General features: G+C 44.0%; 1 protein-coding gene across 1 annotated transcript; it reads left to right on the top strand.

The window, feature by feature from the left end:
- Positions 1–493: 493 nt before the first annotated feature.
- Positions 494–17,324, top strand: LOC122885010 (minichromosome maintenance complex component 3 associated protein). Its single transcript, XM_044215547.1, has 28 exons — positions 494–2,073; positions 2,385–2,632; positions 3,039–3,120; positions 3,371–3,524; positions 3,644–3,837; positions 3,931–4,070; positions 4,379–4,576; positions 5,176–5,444; positions 5,632–5,794; positions 6,283–6,440; positions 6,794–7,017; positions 7,400–7,659; positions 8,840–8,940; positions 9,089–9,220; positions 9,716–9,829; positions 10,144–10,296; positions 10,461–10,658; positions 10,922–10,990; positions 11,072–11,206; positions 11,368–11,518; positions 12,418–12,682; positions 13,006–13,103; positions 13,868–14,258; positions 14,373–14,663; positions 14,767–14,896; positions 15,675–15,860; positions 16,258–16,408; positions 16,769–17,324. Exons 1-28 carry the CDS (start codon positions 522–524, stop codon positions 16,931–16,933), a joined length of 6,372 nt encoding a protein of 2,123 aa, XP_044071482.1. The 5' UTR covers positions 494–521; the 3' UTR covers positions 16,934–17,324.
- Positions 17,325–19,250: the final 1,926 nt, after the last annotated feature.

Raw genomic sequence — 19,250 nt, 5'->3', positions numbered from 1 at the left:
ATTCTGTCGTTTAAGGAAAGTGGTGGCTTGCCCGTTCAAAACCTATTCGAGCGATGAAACGGCGGAAACGTTGGCAATCGCGGAACGGCATTGAGCGGGGACCAAAAGATTTGTCGGACCGGAAGTGGGAGAATGTGTTTGAACTGAACCAAAAAAACAACATAGCAAACTCAAACTGTGAAAGGTGAGATTTTTTTCGTATCAGAGTTGTATAGTTTAGGAGTATTTCCTGATGACTTTTGTAGTGTCAATATAACAACTTTAAGAGCAACAACACAAACTTTGCTAAGCTAACTTTGATAATGATTGTGGTGTTAGCTTATGCTAGCGGCCGAGCCATGCATTTTTATTCGTTCCTGTCTTCATAATGTTCTGTTGACTTTTAACGTGATAGGGTGTTACACCGAACAACTCGAGAGATCGGAGCAGTGTTACAGATTTTTGCTGCTTGAATGTCTGGATAAGAAACATTTCCTTCAACAAATAACCAAGGATACTAAACATCAGCTAACATTTGCGCCATGAATCCATCATCCAATCCGTTTGGTAGTCCACAAGGTGGAGCTTTCCAAGCCCCAAGCAACACTTTGAAGACTGGTTTGTTCCAGTCATTTGGACAACAAAGTTCTAGCAATCAGCCCCAAACTATGGGGTTTTATCAACCTTCAGCGTTTGCACAGCAATCTGTCTTAAATCAGCCCCCTCCTCATGGAAATACCATCTTTGGACAGGCCCCTGCCTTTACACAGCCCCCCTCGCTGCCTACAATAAGCCATGCTCCAGCATTTGGACAGCCATCATTAGCAATGAGCAGCTCAGGCTTTGGTAGTAGCACCGCACCAGCTTTTGGACAGACTAGTGGACCGAACCAGAGTTCAGTCTTTGGGCAGACACCTACATTCGGGCAGCCATCTGCATTTGGACAGACTCCAGGATTTGGCCAGCAGACCCCGGGATTTGGCGAACAGCCACCAGGGTTTGGCCAACAGCCTTCTGGGTTTGGTAACTCCCAGATGGCTTCTGGCTCCACCACTGCCTTAGGGCAACCTCAGCAACTGGGTTTTGGACAGTCTGTGTTTGGACAGCCATCATCTACCAGTGTCACCACCAGTGTATTTGGCACAGCTCAGAGTGTGACCCAGAGCAGAGGCTTCGCAACATCCAAGTTCAGTTTCAAGCCGGCTAATGAGGCACTGTTCAAACCCATCTTCAGTGCCAGCCCTGAGCCTGCCAATCCTCAAACTACTTCAATGTCTAGCTCACCTTTTGGCAGCAGTGGGTCCCAGACAAGCTCCAGTACCATGAGCAACACCACCACCACCACCACCACTGGCTTCTCTCTATTGACTGGTGCTAAGTCTGGGCCGCTGGGCTTCAGCTTCTCACAGCCGGCGGCTGCCCCCTCTATTTCTGCTCAAAACAATCCACCAACAACTGGCAATAGCAGCGGCCCTTCCAACACTCTGCAGTTCACCTTTTCCCAGCCAGCCGCCCCCTCCAGCTCCAGCACTAACGCCTCCACCACCCAGCCCACCACCCCGTCATCTTTCAGTTTTTCAGCCAAAGCCCCCCCACCCCAGGCAACACCCCTTTTTGGAGGAACTAATTTTGGTCAGCCCTCAGCTTTTGGTGACACCAAAGCTAAAGCAGAGACTAGTACAGATGAGAAAGGGAGCCAGCTTGAGGGTCTAGGGGACACAAATGTATTTGCACGATTTAGCAAAGGCACCAAGCGCAAGGAAGATCCAGCGGCCCCCAGCACTGGCCCAGAGAAGCGTGCCACAGAGGAGGATGTTCCAGCAGAAACAGATTCACCAAGGCATCCCTCAAAGAGGCCCCTAATGAGGTCCCGCGGCCCACCAGGAGGCTTATTCGGTAGAGCGCTAAGCAGTATTCGTAAAGATGGCGCTAACCCAGTGAGGCGAGAGGCCACAAGGGAGACTCCGCAGCAAGCACTAACGTGGGAGGAGACAGAGAGGGAAGACGTCCAAGCTCAGGGTGACGACCTACCTGCTACACCACCCACAGCACAAGCACTGACCAGGGATGTGTTGGAAAAAGCTGAAAAGTCAGGTGAGACGTACAAATCATACGCACTACCACATTACGAATTTCTGAAACCTATCTGCACTATGAAAAGCAACTCTACATGATAAAATCACACTTAAATGACTTGTTTGCCTGAAATATGGCAACATGAAATATGCATGGGTCAATTTTTTTCCCCTCTACTTCTTCTATGAAAATCATAGTTTTTTGGGTTTTGATGAAGTGCAGAAACCCAGACAGAAATCTTCATCCTGCTGAATTTTATGTAAATGAATTAAAATAGTGGATTGCATTATCATCCTGTTGTCTGCCTATTACTCATCATCCCTCTCTAGACCCAGCAAAAGCCTCAGACCCGAAGCTCGAAACCACAACCCCTGTGAAACGTGCCGTACGCAGGGAAAGCTCAGAGAGCCTGAGCGGCATGTCTCCCACAGACTGCACCACCATCCAGTGCAGGAATGTGCCTTCAGCCCTCAACAAGAAGGACACGATCGAGAAGCACTTTGGTCGTTTCGGCAAAGTCCGTAAGGTCTTCTGCCGGCCTGCCAAGAACCTGGCCATAGTACACTTTGATCACCATGTGAGTTAACTCTGTGCTGCTCCTAAAACTGGCAGTTATAACCGTTCTTCTAATCTGGTCCTCAACTAGCTTTGTTTTTTCAGCACACTTAATTTGCTACAGTAAATTTGAGCTATTACTCATAGTGTCTACCTGTTTTATATAGCCAGAGTGGAGCACTGGTTTTACTACTAGCTGTTTGGACTTTTTATTCTCTTTTTTACTCCTTGCAGAGTTAGTCTGTGGCATCACTTCCCATTTCAACTGAGCTCAGTTTAATGGCAGGAATAATCCCCAAAAGTTTGCTAGCTAACCCACTAGTCCTGCTCCGTGAGACAGGCCAAAGATGACGATGTGTAGTTTTCAGTGAGCTCACAATATTATTTTGCTTTCTCACACTGTTAACTGTTTCAATTGTCTCTTTCAGGCATCAGCAGCTAAGGCAAAGAAGAAAGGCAAAGTCCTGCATAGACACGAACTCCTTCTCTTGTGGCAGAGGAAGAAGCAGAGTAAATATAGCATATTTCTGTAAAAGCTCAATGAATATAGAAATAATTGCTAGTACCCAACAGGCAAAGTTCTGCTGTATTGCTATTACTGTTTAGAGGTACAGGCCTACAAGCAAAAGTGACTATAAATCAGGTCTTACAGTTATATACTGATTAAAGAGTTCTGGGCGGTTTATTCCACGTTACCTTTGATTCCTTGCAGCGAGTCACCATATTGATCCTGAGTTGTTTTTATTTGTTTGTGCATTAGGTCCGGGTGACAAAGGGAGCAGACCTGCAGCAGGAAAGGAGGAGGCAGAGGGAGAAAGTCAGGAGGACGCGGAGTCCAAGGCTGCTTCCTCCCCACTCAGAAGACCTGTACTCAGAGCACCTGCAGTCAGCAGCACGGTGACCCTCAGCCGCAGGTAGCACTCGCACCTGCATGAATCTTATAACTACTTCAGATGTAAGGCCTCCATCCAACAGGTGTGGACCAATGTAGTGCTGCCTGTGACAGTTTTACATGTGTCTTTTCATGTGTCAGCTCTCCGGTGAAGAAGTCGTCATTGGCCAAGTCTCTGCAGTTTGAAACCGAACCCCAGAAAGAAAGCAGCACAGAGGCCCAGAGCTCAGAGCGCCCTGTCCCCTCCTCCCTCCTCCACCTCATTGGCCAGGTAGCTGAGACTGCTGAGGACAAGTACCGCCTCCTGGAGCAGAGAGACAAGATCCTGCGTCAAGGTTAAGCCGCCTCTCAAACCAATCTGTTGCAGCCATTAACACGGCTAAAAACATGAGCGACATTCTAACTGTGTGCGCAATATGTCCGCACAGGTCGGCCCAAGAGGACGGACCTGGACCTGTCTAAGGTGTTTGTGGGGACGTGTCCTGACATGTGTCCAGAGAAGGAGAGATACATGAGGGAAACACGGAAACAGCTGAGCATATTCGAGGTCATCCCAGATACTGAGATGGTAACGTCCTTAATGCCTATATTCCACATTCAGACTGAAGAAGAGGCTTTTTTTCAGACACTTTTTTATTTAATCTGTGGGAGGCTTTGCAACATAGGTCACTTGCTATACTCCCCTTCACCTTAGGAATGCAAAGTAAAGTGTTGGCATGTCTGTTATCCAGGCATATTGAATGTATGCATTTATGTTGTAGCTTAAAGGATAATTACGAATAATGATTCTGCAAGTGGGAGCTTGCAGGTTCATCGAAGACAGGAGGGACACTGTAGACAAAAAAAATTAATTTGTCATCTCCTGTCCCCGACTAGGTGGAACACACAGCAGCCGTGAAGGAGTACAGCCGATCATCAGCCGACCAGGAGGAGCCCCTGCCCCACGAGTTGCGCCCCCTGCCTGTGCTCAGCATGACCATGGACTATCTCGTAACTCAGATCATGGACCAGGGCCATGAAAACTACCGGGACTGGTACGACTTTGTCTGGAACAGGACCCGTGGCATCCGCAAGGTAAGACCCTGTTTCAGATGAGCTGCCCTCTTCAAATGTCAGCTGTAATCACGCTTAAATCTTGTGAGAATTTAAAAAAGTTGGTTTGAGAGAGTTGGTTGTCCTCAAGCTTCCCTTTTTGAGGTGCAACGCAGTGCCCACAGCATTGGATAGTACCAGGCAAACATTTTACCTGCACAAATGCATCCTGTTTAGGTGAATTATCTGATATTGTCTTATGTGCGTTTAAAGTACTTTGGCAGACCACAGACAAATATGCACACACGTGGAAAGTAAAAGATACATCCGTGCTGCTCTTTATACCCAAGTGGACAAAACTGATGTTTCCTCTATCAGTCTAACATAGAAAGTTAAACAATCTTTTACATTTTATCCCCATATTCATGATGTCATCAAGAAACTAAACAAGAGTGAGCGTAATCTGCAGCAACAATATTTTGTCAATGAGCGTGCTCACACAAATTCAACCTGCCCAAACCCATTGTTTCAACACACTTCCTGGGTCCTGTCATGTTTTTGCAGAGGGGGGGGGGGTTGCGATTTAACAAGTTATGACACGTGTTTTGACACTGATTTCAAATCCCGGGCCATTCCCACAGGACATCACCCAGCAGCACCTGTGCTGCCCATACACGGTGTCGCTGATTGAGAAGTGCACGCGCTTCCATGTGCACTGCGCTCACCACCTCTGCCAGGAGCATATCTCATCTTTCGACGCCAAGATCAACAACGAGAACATGACGAAGTGCCTCCAGAGTCTCAAAGAAATGTACCAGGACCTGGCCACGCGTCACATCTACTGCCCCCGGGAGGCAGAGTTTCGTCAGTACAGCGTGCTGCTGAAACTCAATGACGGTGACATCCTACGGTCAGTCCATTGAAGCACATATACACAAATGATTAAATATGCTGGTGAAATGTCATTGAAATATATGTAAAGCACTTTGAAATGATTTTATACATCTTCAGCTGTGATTTTGTTTGTTAGCATTCACTGCATTTTGTGCCTCACTATACGGTAAAGAAATACTTCCTCACACTTCATGTCTACGCAGTGAGGTGCAGCAATTCCGTGACGAAGTGCGCAATTCCCCCGAGGTGAAGTTTGCCGTGCATGCATTCACTGCAGTCAACAGCAACAACTTTGTGCGCTTCTTCAAGCTGGTGAAAGGATCCTCCTACCTCGCCAGCTGCCTCCTACACAGATACTTCAATCAGGTTAGTAACTGTTGCCTTCATTAATGAATGTGACTGAGTAAACCTTGAACTTGTCTAAAGCGTTTTCCCTCATTTGGATGTGTTCCTGGACTTTGGAAAATATGTGCGCACTTACTCTTTTTATTAAGTTTGTGAGGTGAATCCAGGCAATAGCCATTTTCCCTTTAATGTTTTTGCATATCAAAACTATACCAATAGTAGAGAAGGAGATGCAAATAAATAGAAGAGTTAGAGAAAAGTTTTCAGTTCTAAAACAACTGAAACATGGTTTGTGTAACATGGGTCTGCTCTAGTATATATAATGCTATTTTATGCCTACTGGTAACACACACAGCTGTTGTAACTGCTGGCATTAAATTAGTAAATGCAAATAATGTTTGGAAATTTCCCATGACCGAGCAGGTCAAGGCAGAAGTTTGTGTTGTTCAATATTTCTGTTCTTTCAAAAATGTGTGTGTGTGTGTGTGTGTGTGTGTGTGTGCGCCCAGGTCAGAGCTAAGGCCTTGAAGACCTTGAACATGGCCCACACCGTGGGTCCACGATCGACTGCGTTTCCAGTTGAGGACATAGTTCGGATGTTAATGTTCCCCAACGCTGCAGAGGCAACTGACTTCATCCAGCAGTACGGCCTCAACGTCAACGATGGGTGAGTGCCTACTAGACGTTTGAGTGGCTTAATTTAATAATAAAAAGTTTTGAAAAAATATTTTAACTGGACCATACCTGATTATAGCCCCCCACTATACAAGGCAAGACGTATTCTGTACCTCAGAGGTAAGAAGTTATGAGCAAAAATGTAAATGTCTTCATAGAAGGCCACATGATGGTGCTATTAGCACATAGACAGGCAAACAGGACTGAAAACATAACCTCCTTAACAGAGTTAACAATCACTGAGTCACTGCTATTGTAAACCCTATCCACCTGAGAGTGGAATATTATAGCTTAAAGTATTTTGTACAAATGTCTAACGAAAACTTCACAAAATATTGTTGACAGTGTGGTAGAGCTGAGTCGCATAGCCTATCAGGAGCCAGACCTGCCTCTGTCCCAGAAGAAGTCAGATGTCATCCTCGCAAAGAAAACTGTGTTGATCGGAGAGGTGGTGAACGGAGGCCCCCTCCCTAACCCTCTCCAGCACGCCCCTGTCTGCAGCTTTGACTCCCAGAACAAGTACCGTGGAGAAGGCCTTCTGGCTGAGCCCACTCCAAGCCAATTTAAAGGTATTGGCTCCATTAAACTGGTCCTAACCCTGGGAAATAATTTTTATTCCTCCATTTACAGTACATGCATTTGCTAAGCATAACAATAGACATAGTGTCTCATGTAAACTAACCTGAACAGCGTCGTTTGTATGATTAGCTGGTAAATGGGTTGCAGGTCTTGATGTTTCTTTCAATACTATTTTCACCTCTTATCTGAACCACTGAATTGATTTTTCTGAGGAATAAAACACTTCAGCTCTATAGTGACAGGGCCTGCATCTTTTTAATGGCAACCGTTTTAAAATGAATTCTAATAAAATAAGTTTATCTTATCCTATCTATAAGAATGTAGAGAATCCGTCTCAATAATAACAGCTGAAATGTGTCTTTGTTGTCTCAGCTATTGCTGCCATGGCGGAGGTTAAGGCACCAGCCAGCGTTGAGTTGCCACCACAGGTTGTGCCGGTCAAGGCTCCAGACGAGCCCAGTGTGTTTGGGTTGCCCCCAGCTGTCACGGATGAGACGGGAGAGCCCAGTGAACCGTACCACAGCTCGGCCCGCCCGGCAGACGCCCAGCAGCTGTTCCAGCCGATATCTCAACCTCAGCCTGTCAAACCGCCATCACCTCCACCCAAACCTCAGCCGGTGTTCAGCAATGAGGTGGGCAAGATCTCTCGGCCCTGTATCTCAGACCACATTAGATGTCCCGCTTAGAGAACTAATTCATTCTCACTGAATTGCCCGCACCGTAGTTGTAATTATTTTCCCGGCGTTTCTCCAGCACATGATTATTTTGTAGCCACCACAATATAGTTACAGTACCTCCGCTCTGATCCTTGTATTCCTTACTGATGGTGTCTTGTAAATTTGGTGATGTAGCAACAGTGGTGGGAAGTAACTGAGTACATTTACTAGGTACATGAAGTAATTAAACTTGAGTGTTTCATTTTTATGCTACTCGAGGGAAATACGGCACTTTTTACTCAGTACATTTTTCTGACAGCTGTCGTTATTTTGCAGACCAGCCACATTTAAAGTGTAAGCAATTAATGCATCTGCAATAATAATCCAATAGTTTAACATCATATAACACTCTAAAACAAACAAAAAGTAACCTTTCTAAAGACTTCATATTTTAAGTACATTTTACTGACAATACTTCTGTACTTTTACTTAAGTAAAATTTTGAATGCAGGGCTTTTATTGTAAGGTATTTGTTGTTTTTATTGAGGTATTGTTGCTTTTACTGAATACGTCTTCCGCCGCTGTGTAGGAATTTGTCTTTATCCTGAGCTGTTTTAAATGTCCCGAACATTTAAAATGCCAACTGCAATATATCTGTTAAGGTTAAGTCTTAAATCAAAATCTAACTAGAGCTGAAGCAATTCATAGATTAATCAATCCGACAGAAAATGTATTGGAAAGTATTTTTTATAATCGTTTAATCATTTGACTCATATTTTCTTGCAAAAATGCCAAACATTTTCATGGCTTCAGCTTATGTGATTGTAAAATAAATGTTTTGGGGTCTGGGGCTGTTGGACAGACAAAACAAGTCATCTGAAGATGGCACCTTGTACTTCAGTAGAAGTTGGCCATTTTTAACTATTTTCTGACATTTCGAATAATCGAGAAAAGAATCAGCAGATTAATTGATAATGAAAATGACTATTAGTTGCAATTAGTTGCAGCCTTGAATATAATACAACAATAAACCAAAAAGGATAAAAGGGCTCAGTCTGTATTAATTACAGCTCATTAAAGCAACACTGAACTGGCTGTCCTTTTGTTTTCAGTGTGCGCATGACAGTAACGGGGCTGTTTTTGTTCCCTGCTGCAGGACGTTATGGCTGTACTAGACTGTGTGATCGAAGAGGTGGTTGAAGCAGCAGTGAGGGAGGTAGCCGATGCTGGAGCCGGCTATGCCACAACAGCTCTAGCGTAAGTTCAAGTGATCCATCCGTCCAGCTTTTCTTTACCAGCTACATCTAAATCACGTGTTACCTTTACTTCACTTCTTTACAGTTATCATTCATTTATTTGGTTACAGTGTGTGTATGACGACTAACTTTGGCCTTTGGTTCTGCAGGGAGAGCAGTGTGCAGGCGGAGTCACTGGTGAGTGAGGTGTTGGGACAGATGCTGCAGGAGATGTCCTCCTCCGAGATCAAGCTGGAACGGGAGCGTGTTGCTGAAGAGAAACGCAAGCTTGAAGAAGCCAGGTTGGTGTACTGACTGTCAAGGGCAGCCTGATAATGACCTGTTGATTATAGCACACTGTATTCTATCATGACACTCAGCTTGGTTCAGAAAGGGAAAAGCATCTTCTGCCCTGACCCCAAACACAGGACTCAAAATAATCTTTGTTAGCTCTGTGAGTTTTTTATGTCATGTAGAGGTTAAAAAAAGGTTCATTCATCCATTTATTCAAGCATATTTGTAAATCGTCAACAAAGCGTTCCTTTTAGATTGTGACATCCAGAGTAGGGCTGCCCAATTCTTTTATTTTCCATAAGAAATAGTTGTAATTCACCTTGTGAGCAGATTTCATTTCACAGCGTCATGTTCTTTCAAACAGATATAATAAAGTAAAAAATAAATCTAAGGTGCTAAAACCGCTGTGAAGCAACTTAATACTTAATATAATCACAGTACCCTGCCAATTTAAAGTAGCCTTATATGCCACAACTCACCCACATCTCTTTTCTTTTTCCCAGGAGGAGGCAGGAGCACGAGGCCTTCCTGGTTCAGTTCAGCTTCTCTCTCTGCTCAGAGATCATCCACCAAGTTTTAGATGAGACCATCAAGGAGACCGCCTCCTCTGAAATCCAGTAAGGCTTTAAAACTCTAAATTCTAATCTGATCTGATATTCAATTTTATTTTATATAGCGCCAATTCATAACAGAAGTTATCTCATTGCACTTTTCCTATGGAGCAGGTCTAGACCGTACTCTTTATAATATTATTTACAGAGACCCAACAAATCCCACCATGAGCAAGCATTGTGAAGTTACATAATTAACAAGACTACTTAAAATTAAAATTAAATGCTGGAATTCAAGAGGAATATCATGAAACACAATGTCTTTGAGTGGCACACTTTTCACTAAATTTAAATTGACACTTTTTTTGTTCCTTTTTCAGACGGGCAGTGAATGAGAAAGCAGACCGTGTGGCTAAATGCACAGAGCAGGTCTGTACCAGTCTAGTTGAGGAGACTTTGAATGCAGACATCGCTCTGTTGGTTGAAGACATCCTTGAAGCTGAGCTGCAACGTATCCACAAGTACATCAAAAGGTAAGAAAATGTGAAAAGCCAGAGAAATATTCAGACTAAGATAAGAGGCCAACATCAATCTGACGCACCGGGATAACATTCTAACTCTAGTAGACTGTAGTTTAAATATCCTTTTTACAATTTATTATCTGTTTCTTCTTTTGTCCTCTCATCTGTACCACCAGGTGGCGTGATGTGGTAGCAGTCCGTCGACAGCTGAAGAGACAGATGAGAGGTTTCCCTGCAGCTCCTTGCTGTGTGGACCCTCGATTCAAACTGAAGGCTCTGGCTCCCAGCGCCCCTGCACAGCCCTCCATAGCAGATCTGGCCCGTGGCCTGGTCAACCTGGGAAACGCCGGCACGCTGGCCCTCTCCAGCACCAGGTATGTTCATCTCCAATCAGTGTTGTTTTCCAAGTGTGTGTTTGGAATGCAAATGAGGATTGATTGAATGAAAATATGGTATATCACCATATTTGTCACTGCATTATTATATTATTTACAGCACATGATGTGTTTTGTTTGGTTAGATATTTGCAGCCATCTATGGCTAAATCACTTTTGTTTTTAGTTTACTATCTTTGTCAACCTTGAAACAAATGTCACTTTACTGCTCCAGTAAGTATGAAACTTTGTATTTTGTTAAGGTTGTTGAAAATGAGACAAGAAGTGATCCACCAGATGAGAGTCCACTACTACTATCAGCAGCTGCTCGAGTAAGTCATGAGTATGTTTGTTCAGTCACTGGTCCACGTCACGAAGCAGCATTCTGACCTCCTTTTTGGTGTTTCTCTCAGTGAGACAGTGTGGGCACCACTCGACCTGCCGGCACTGGTGACAGAAAATATACCCAACCCACCTGACCGAATCTTCTGGAAGGCTGTTCTCCTCTTACCTAGCGACCACGAGAGTGTGGCCAGCCTGGCAGACAGGTAAGCAGCTGCACTTCAGTATGACGACAGGTCTCCGACAATAACAGCAGTTGTTACAGGCGGATGTTCGATTTCCTTTAAGATTTCATTGAATTTCTCCTCATTGAAGGATCCCAGTGTTCACTGAACCTTTCACTGAGTGTGTCCTCTCCTGTCTGCAGGATCCTGTCAGACTGGCTGGAGGTGAAATTTGGTGGTGGCAAGGGGGAGGAGGGGGAGGAGCAGCTAGATGGCACACTGCAGACTCTCTGTGTCACCAACACACTCCAGGATAAAGGACAACGCACTCACAAAGTCCACATCAGTGTCAGGGTAAGATCAGACTGCAGCTTATGTGGATGACTGCAGTCAAATGCTTAAAAAGGAATGCACGTTTGTGAGACAGTGTTTATTCAACAGGGCTCATCTATGGTTAGAATATACAGTATATACGTATAAGTGAATGACTTGACAGAGTTTCAGATCTCAGAGGTTTTATTTGTCACATGCTCATTCAATATGTGCGGTGAAATGCAGCGTGGCATACTCTTAGGGCTGAGCTAAAAGGCTACTGTGCAATAAAGATTAATAATTAGAATCAGAGTAAAAATAAGAATTAGAAAAAGAAATAAAAAGGATTAAAATTCAAAGATAAAAATTATAAATATATGTAATATATATTAAAAACTGAGTTTTGAGCATTTACTTGAGTTATTTTCTTATGATGCACCATAAGATTAATGACCAGTCATGTTTTATATACCCAATCAAAATTAAGAAAAAGTTACCCATGTTTCAGTCATGACAAACAGTAACGTGATTGCTGTTTGGATCCAACTTTTTACGTTACTCGAAGAAAGTCCGGGAAATATGCGTTTTTTTCAACAGTTGTGAATGTTTGACCACAGCAACTCTTACACTGACCTGTAATTGACAAAAGTAATAAAAGTCATGTTTAGATTAAATGCTAACAGCTGGTTTTAAAAGACGGAAATCTCAGCACTTTGTGAAGTTATTGTTGAGTTAGTGGTATTCATCAGCAAAGCTTCCGAACACTATATATGCTTCACTATATATCTAGACTTATTAATAACCCAGGTTGCTATTAATAAATCAGTTTCTGCTCTATTTTTATACATTTGTTATTTAGGTAGATGAAAATATTATTTGACGTGCCTTGGCACTGTGTAAAATGGCGTTTTCTGACCAGTCTTCTTGGTGGGGTCTCCCAGGCGTCCCGAGGCCCTCTGACCGATGACAACCTGTCCAAAATGGAGGAGTCCTGTGAGCTCCATGGGACAGGAGCTCTGATCACGTTGCTCCCCGCCATGCCCATCGTCGAGTCCGGGCACGAGGAGCAGGATGTACCTCTGCTGTCAGCCCTGCTTCAGCTCAAACAGCTACAGCAAGCCAGCACCTGGCACTGCCCGCTGCCTCTGGTCATTCTGGTGCCAGGGCCTGATGGTGGCACTGGTGACACACAGAAACTTGAAGAAGGTAATTAATAACAGTAATAATGACATAAATACTGTAGTTGGTATTCTCTAAGACTAAAGTAACGGTCACTATGGTAGAGTGGTCGTCTAGTAATCGGAAGCTTCCTGGTTCGATCTCCTGATGAGCAGGTTGGCACCTTGCATGGCATGTATGAATGTGTGTGAATGTTGGCGTGTGTTGTAAAGCACTTTATAAATTCAGTCCATTTAGTATGAACACAACCTGGTTATTCAAATAGCCATTGATAAAAAGCAGGTTATTAAGGAAGTTATTCATGGAACAGTAGCTGAATTAATCTGGACAAAACGTGCCTTGTCCCTCAGCCCTGATGCTGCACACACTGGTCAAGGAAGGCCTGATATCGGAGTACACATTCTTCTTCATACCAGAGACCACAAGTGACCTACAGGGATCCAAACAGGTGCTCCACATACACATGCATAGAAACTAACACCACACTTTTGCACTTTTTTTTTTTTGTCATTTGTGTTTAATGTCCTTCACTTTCACGAGCAGGACTGTGTTTGATAGAAATACTGAGTATGTTTTTATAATAACAATGTATCAAATTATAAAGTGAAAACAATGTAACAATGTGAAAGCCGTCGCTCATAGTGATGAACCTACAGAGAATTATCACCTGAATCTGCAGTTCCCCTCAGCTTTACGGAGCTTTATAGCAGCTTCATCTCATTGTTCAGCTGTCCGGCCCGCAGCGTTGATGTTTTGGTTCACTCTCACCGCTCTCATAGCATCATTTTCAGCCACAGGTGGTAGTTGTTGTCAGCGAAAAAGCTCTAAAAAGCCACTGTATGCTACCTGCTCAGCAGGCAAAAGTAAGTCCAATATTCACTCTTTAGCTCCGTTTTTGGGCTCCAAGAAATATGTCTTTTTAGCTGCTAAATGCTCCACTAGTTAGCTGCTAACTTTGTCTATCTGCCATGGTTAGGTATCGTACAATAGGTTTTTAGAGCGTTTTTGCTTAAAACAGCTGCCTGCTGGTGCTAAAAATGCTGATGAGAGCGGTGAGACTGAACCAAAACATTAAAGTTATAAAACTTCATTAAAAGAGGCTAAAACGCCCACAGCATAGATAGAGATTGTTTGAAACATTTTTCTTCTAAGTCTTTATGGCCATCAACCTTCTTCAATTTCTCTCCCACCTGTCCTGTTGTGTGTCTCTAGCTAAGCCGGGCTATGCGTTGGCTGCTTGCCCGTGCTCCACCACCCTTCCCACTCTCCTGCCAGACCCTGGTGCAGCTCGTAGAGGCCAGTTTGAGTCGTGAGTTCAGTCCCAGAGTTTACGCCCACCGTCAGGAGCGGGCCGCTGCATCTCGTCCTTCCCAGGGGCCTGCGCCTGTCATCCAGCTGTACAACGCCGTCCTGGCTCACATTGCTGACAAAGTATCGTCCCAGGAGCTCAGCAGACTCTCGTGGCCGCCGGGCGAGTTCTACCTGCCTGATACCCGTGATTTTGTCCCTCATTTGGGCTGGAACTCTTCCCAGCACCTGGCCTGGCTACGCAAAGCCATCCTGAGCCTGCAGCTGCCACAGTGGGAGCAGCTATCTGCCACAGGTCAGTGACTGAGATGTCATTTTTGCACACAAAGAAGTGAACAAGAAACCAATAATTCATGTATTAGACTTCCTTCTCCTTCCTCACTTCCTTTATTTTTCCCTCTCTCTCTAGACTCGTGGTCTGAGCTCTGCTCCTCCATCTTTCACTACGCTGCTCAGATCCCAGTCTCGCCCCGCAGTCAGCCTCTGCTAATGTCACGGCTGGAAAACCTTCTGGAAAGGGTCAGGCTAAAGGGTCCCCGTACCCAAACCCCCAGATCCAAGGTAACCATGAGCAATCGGGGCAATGGAGACGAAAATGCGTGGCCTGCCTTCAGTCGGATTCCTTGGGACGATATTCTGGTGATTTGCATAGACCACAAGCTGAAAGACTGGCAGATCCCTGGACCAGCTGTCTGTGAAGGTGAGGACATTGTTGGGGAAGGATATTTTACTGTGTTTTCCACATGAACCTACTGATGACTTGTATTACAGTATGTAATTATTTGGTTGTGTTGTTGTTTAAGATGCTGTGACAGAGGATGGGGAGATCCTGGTTTACTTCCCCACAGAGGCACTGAAGTGTTTCCAGCCACCCGAGGAATGGACCCAGGCCATCCGACAAACCCACAGGGAAAAGCAGCAAGAGAAGGAAGGGTAAGAAGGTCCAAAAAGCCCCCCAAAAAGTTTAATCAGTCTTTTAGACTTTTAATTTAAAACTGCTGTATGCAACTTGTCACCTCAAGGCAGTTCAGTGTGTATTGAAATCCTCTTAAACCCTTAATTGGTCAAGTTACTGCTGCAACATTTATCATTTTAATGAGATTTAGTCGTTGTAAAGCAACTGACATCTGTAATTCCACCACATGTTTTGAAAGCAGCATATGATGGAAGCAAACACATAATACAGCCAGTCTGCAGTTAAAATAAAACATTGCTATGTCAACGTTAATCTACGATTTTGAGAGGGCAGTAGCTTTCCGAAGTTCAGCTTCACAGTTCCTACTACTACTTCCTGTGGTCGCTAACCTCACCTCACTTAAGGTCACTGCGAGCAGATGGTATAAAGGGCAAAACACACCAGTGTGTGCACATCCAATATGTGCTATGGGTGGCTGGTGTGTTTCACCCACATTTCAGTCAATCAGGGGAAATTACATTATTATAGACAGACACGATAATGTACATTATAGATAATGTACGTTGTACTTATTTATTTCAAAAGTTGCATCTTACGTATAAACCAACTTCGACTTCCTTTCCCTGTCACTCAAGTTTGAATGAGACATTACTGAAGGTGCTCATTGTTTTCAAAGAACATATAAGCAAGTACAAGTCACATCATCACGGCCTTGCAGCTACACAATCCAATCAGGACTCCTCCATTGCTCTCTCCTTTTTCCAATTTCTCTCCGTCTCCCTCCTCCATCCTCAGGGCGAGTGCAGCTGCTTGTGCCACGCCCAGCAGTCTGTCCCTCAGACAGAGGTTGTTCCACAGTCTGATGGAACCTCTCGAGGCCCCGACAGCTCCGCTGGACATCACACACACTCCCACGGCGCAAGAGCTGCTGGCCCACAAAGTCCTCCAGAGCTTAGAGGAGGAGAAGGCTGAGAGCAACAGGTACAGCTACAGCACTGCTGTTAAAAGCTTTCATTGCATCTAGAGTTTTGTAGAATACACCATTTTGAAAGAGGAGCTGTATATGAATAAAAAAATGAATAACCCTATCAAAAATAGATAGAAAGCTCTAGTCTTTGGTTGCACTGTTCCCTGACAAACTCTTTTGATAATGTATTCAATGATATAGTTCAGATATACAGTAGCTCACTGCCAATGTTTAGTTTATAGACCAACATTAGGATTTTTAGCACATTTTTTACTTGCGTCATTGGTAATGCGGTGTTAATAAATTTGGCATAGAGTTCGACCACACAAAGAAAGAGTCCTTGGAACTGTATTCGCCAAAAAGAATCCACAATATGTGTGTGTCATGTCTAACACGCACTACTGTCTGCAGGAGCATGGAGCAGCTTCAGCGTTGGCTGGATGGTGACCCCTTGGACCACTTGTCCACGCCTCTTTTCATTCCATCCTCCACTCTGTTGTCCATGCCCACAACGGTAATCCATGCACCCACAGCCAAGACTCAAGATGCCACTCGCACACAGGTATGACATGTCCCCTCACCTCACTCACTGATCCTGGGACAAGTTCTATCCTTTTTTTTCAAACAGCCATTCTGGGTGATAGAAATAGTGAAGGTGGCAGGTTTGGTCAGACATACTGAGTTTTACACTTGAAGCTAATTTGCGTTGCACATTCTTCATTAAAGATGAGGTATTAGCAGTTTGCAGTAAACCTAATCTCCAAGCTACACAATAGATTATACGTTTGTTGTAGTTATAGAACAAAAAAAGTAGTGATTTCTTATATGTGGCTGCAAATGACAAGATTCATCAACAGTATTTTCTAAATGTTGCAATCACAATTTGCAGTAATCATGCATTTTCATTGTTTTGACCGTCCAGGAGCCAGAGCCTGATCTGTTGGACAAAGCTGACAGGCCTAAAACCACGCCCGTATCTATGGAATGGCGACTGAAGGAGCTGGAGCGACAGATTTTGGCGAGCCAAGAGGAAGAACTGGCCTGCAGACTGAAGCTGAGTGGTCTGCTGAGCATTGTTGATGACTAATGAACTCTTGAAGGAAAATCTTTTATCGAATGTTTGAAAACTGAGGACAAGCAAACCTGCCTGCAGCGAGAGACTACTTTGACTTATTCGCTGAGCTCGTTCATGGCAGTCTGTGGCATACTGAGTTCACTCTGTTTTGAATTTCTCATCTTTTACTCTGTTGAGGTCAGACTGACTGGTTGCAACCGTGTGTGTCCTATTTTTTTATTTTTTTTTGCTTGTATTAAAGTCTAGGTTTGTACAATACGGAAAGAAAATCAAGAATTTTACTGTTTAATTTTGTACCATTGATTTTGCATTTCTAACTTGAAAATGTGTGTGTTAAATACAGTGTCTAACATTATGTTGGTTTTTGCACAAACCTGACGAGATGCTGATCTCTAAAATCTCTTCCACCACATGTTTTGAAAGCAGCATATGATGGAAGCAAACACATAATACAGCCAGTCTGCAGTTAAAATAAAACATTGCTATGTCAACGTTAATCTACGATTTTGAGAGGGCAGTAGCTTTCAAGTTCAGCTTCACAGTTCCTACTACTACTTCCTGTGGTCGCTAACCTCACCTCACTTAAGGTCACTGCGAGCAGATGGTATAAAGGGCAAAACACACCAGTGTGTGCACATCCAATATGTGCTATGGGTGGCTGGTGTGTTTCACCCACATTTCAGTCAATCAGGGGAAATTACATTGTTATTATAGACAGACACGATAATGTACATTATAGATAATGTACGTTGTACTTATTTATTTCAAAAGTTGCATCTTACGTATAAACCAACTTCGACTTCCTTTCCCTGTCACTCAAGTTTGAATGAGACATTACTGAAGGTGCTCATTGTTTTCAAAGAACATATAAGCAAGTACAAGTCACATCATCACGGCCTTGCAGCTACACAATCCAATCAGGACTCCTCCATTGCTCTCTCCTTTTTCCAATTTCTCTCCGTCTCCCTCCTCCATCCTCCTCCATCCTCAGGGCGAGTGCAGCTGCTTGTGCCACGCCCAGCAGTCTGTCCCTCAGACAGAGGTTGTTCCACAGTCTGATGGAACCTCTCGAGGCCCCGACAGCTCCGCTGGACATCACACACACTCCCACGGCGCAAGAGCTGCTGGCCCACAAAGTCCTCCAGAGCTTAGAGGAGGAGAAGGCTGAGAGCAACAGGTACAGCTACAGCACTGCTGTTAAAAGCTTTCATTGCATCTAGAGTTTTGTAGAATACACCATTTTGAAAGAGGAGCTGTATATGAATAAAAAAATGAATAACCCTATCAAAAATACATAGAAAGCTCTAGTCTTTGGTTGCACTGTTCCCTGACAAACTCTTTTGATAATGTATTCAATGATATAGTTCAGATATACAGTAGCTCACTGCCAATGTTTAGTTTATAGACCAACATTAGGATTTTTAGCACATTTTTTACTTGCGTCATTGGTAATGCGGTGTTAATAAATTTGGCATAGAGTTCGAGCACACAAAGAAAGAGTCCTTGGAACTGTATTCGCCAAAAAGAATCCATGTGTGTGTCATGTCTAACACGCACTACTGTCTGCAGGAGCATGGAGCAGCTTCAGCGTTGGCTGGATGGTGACCCCTTGGACCACTTGTCCACGCCTCTTTTCATTCCATCCTCCACTCTGTTGTCCATGCCCACAACCGTAATCCATGCACCCACAGCCAAGACTCGAGATGCCACTCGCACACAGGTATGACATGTCCCCTCACCTCACTCACTGATCCTGGGACAAGTTCTATCCTTTTTTTTCAAACAGCCATTCTGGGTGATAGAAATAGTGAAGGTGGCAGGTTTGGTCAGACATACTGAGTTTTACACTTGAAGCTAATTTATGTTGCACATTCTTCATTAAAGATGAGGTATTAGCAGTTTGCAGTAAACCTAATCTCCAAGCTACACAATAGATTATACGTTTGTTGTAGTTATAGAACAAAAAAGTAGTGATTTCTTATATGTGGCTGCAAATGACAAGATTCATCAACAGTATTTTCTAAATGTTGCAATCACAATTTGCAGTAATCATGCATTTTCATTGTTTTGACCGTCCAGGAGCCAGAGCCTGATCTGTTGGACAAAGCTGACAGGCCTAAAACCACGCCCGTATCTATGGAATGGCGACTGAAGGAGCTGGAGCGACAGATTTTGGCGAGCCAAGAGGAAGAACTGGCCTGCAGACTGAAGCTGAGTGGTCTGCTGAGCATTGTTGATGACTAATGAACTCTTGAAGGAAAATCTTTTATCGAATGCAAATGTTTGAAAACTGAGGACAAGCAAACCTGCCTGCAGCGAGAGACTACTT

This window comes from Siniperca chuatsi, linkage group LG12 (genome assembly GCF_020085105.1).
Source record: "Siniperca chuatsi isolate FFG_IHB_CAS linkage group LG12, ASM2008510v1, whole genome shotgun sequence".
Lineage (NCBI taxonomy): Eukaryota > Metazoa > Chordata > Actinopteri > Centrarchiformes > Sinipercidae > Siniperca > Siniperca chuatsi.
Note: the sequence above shows the minus strand (reverse complement) of the source record. Positions and strands in the feature narration are given on the sequence as shown.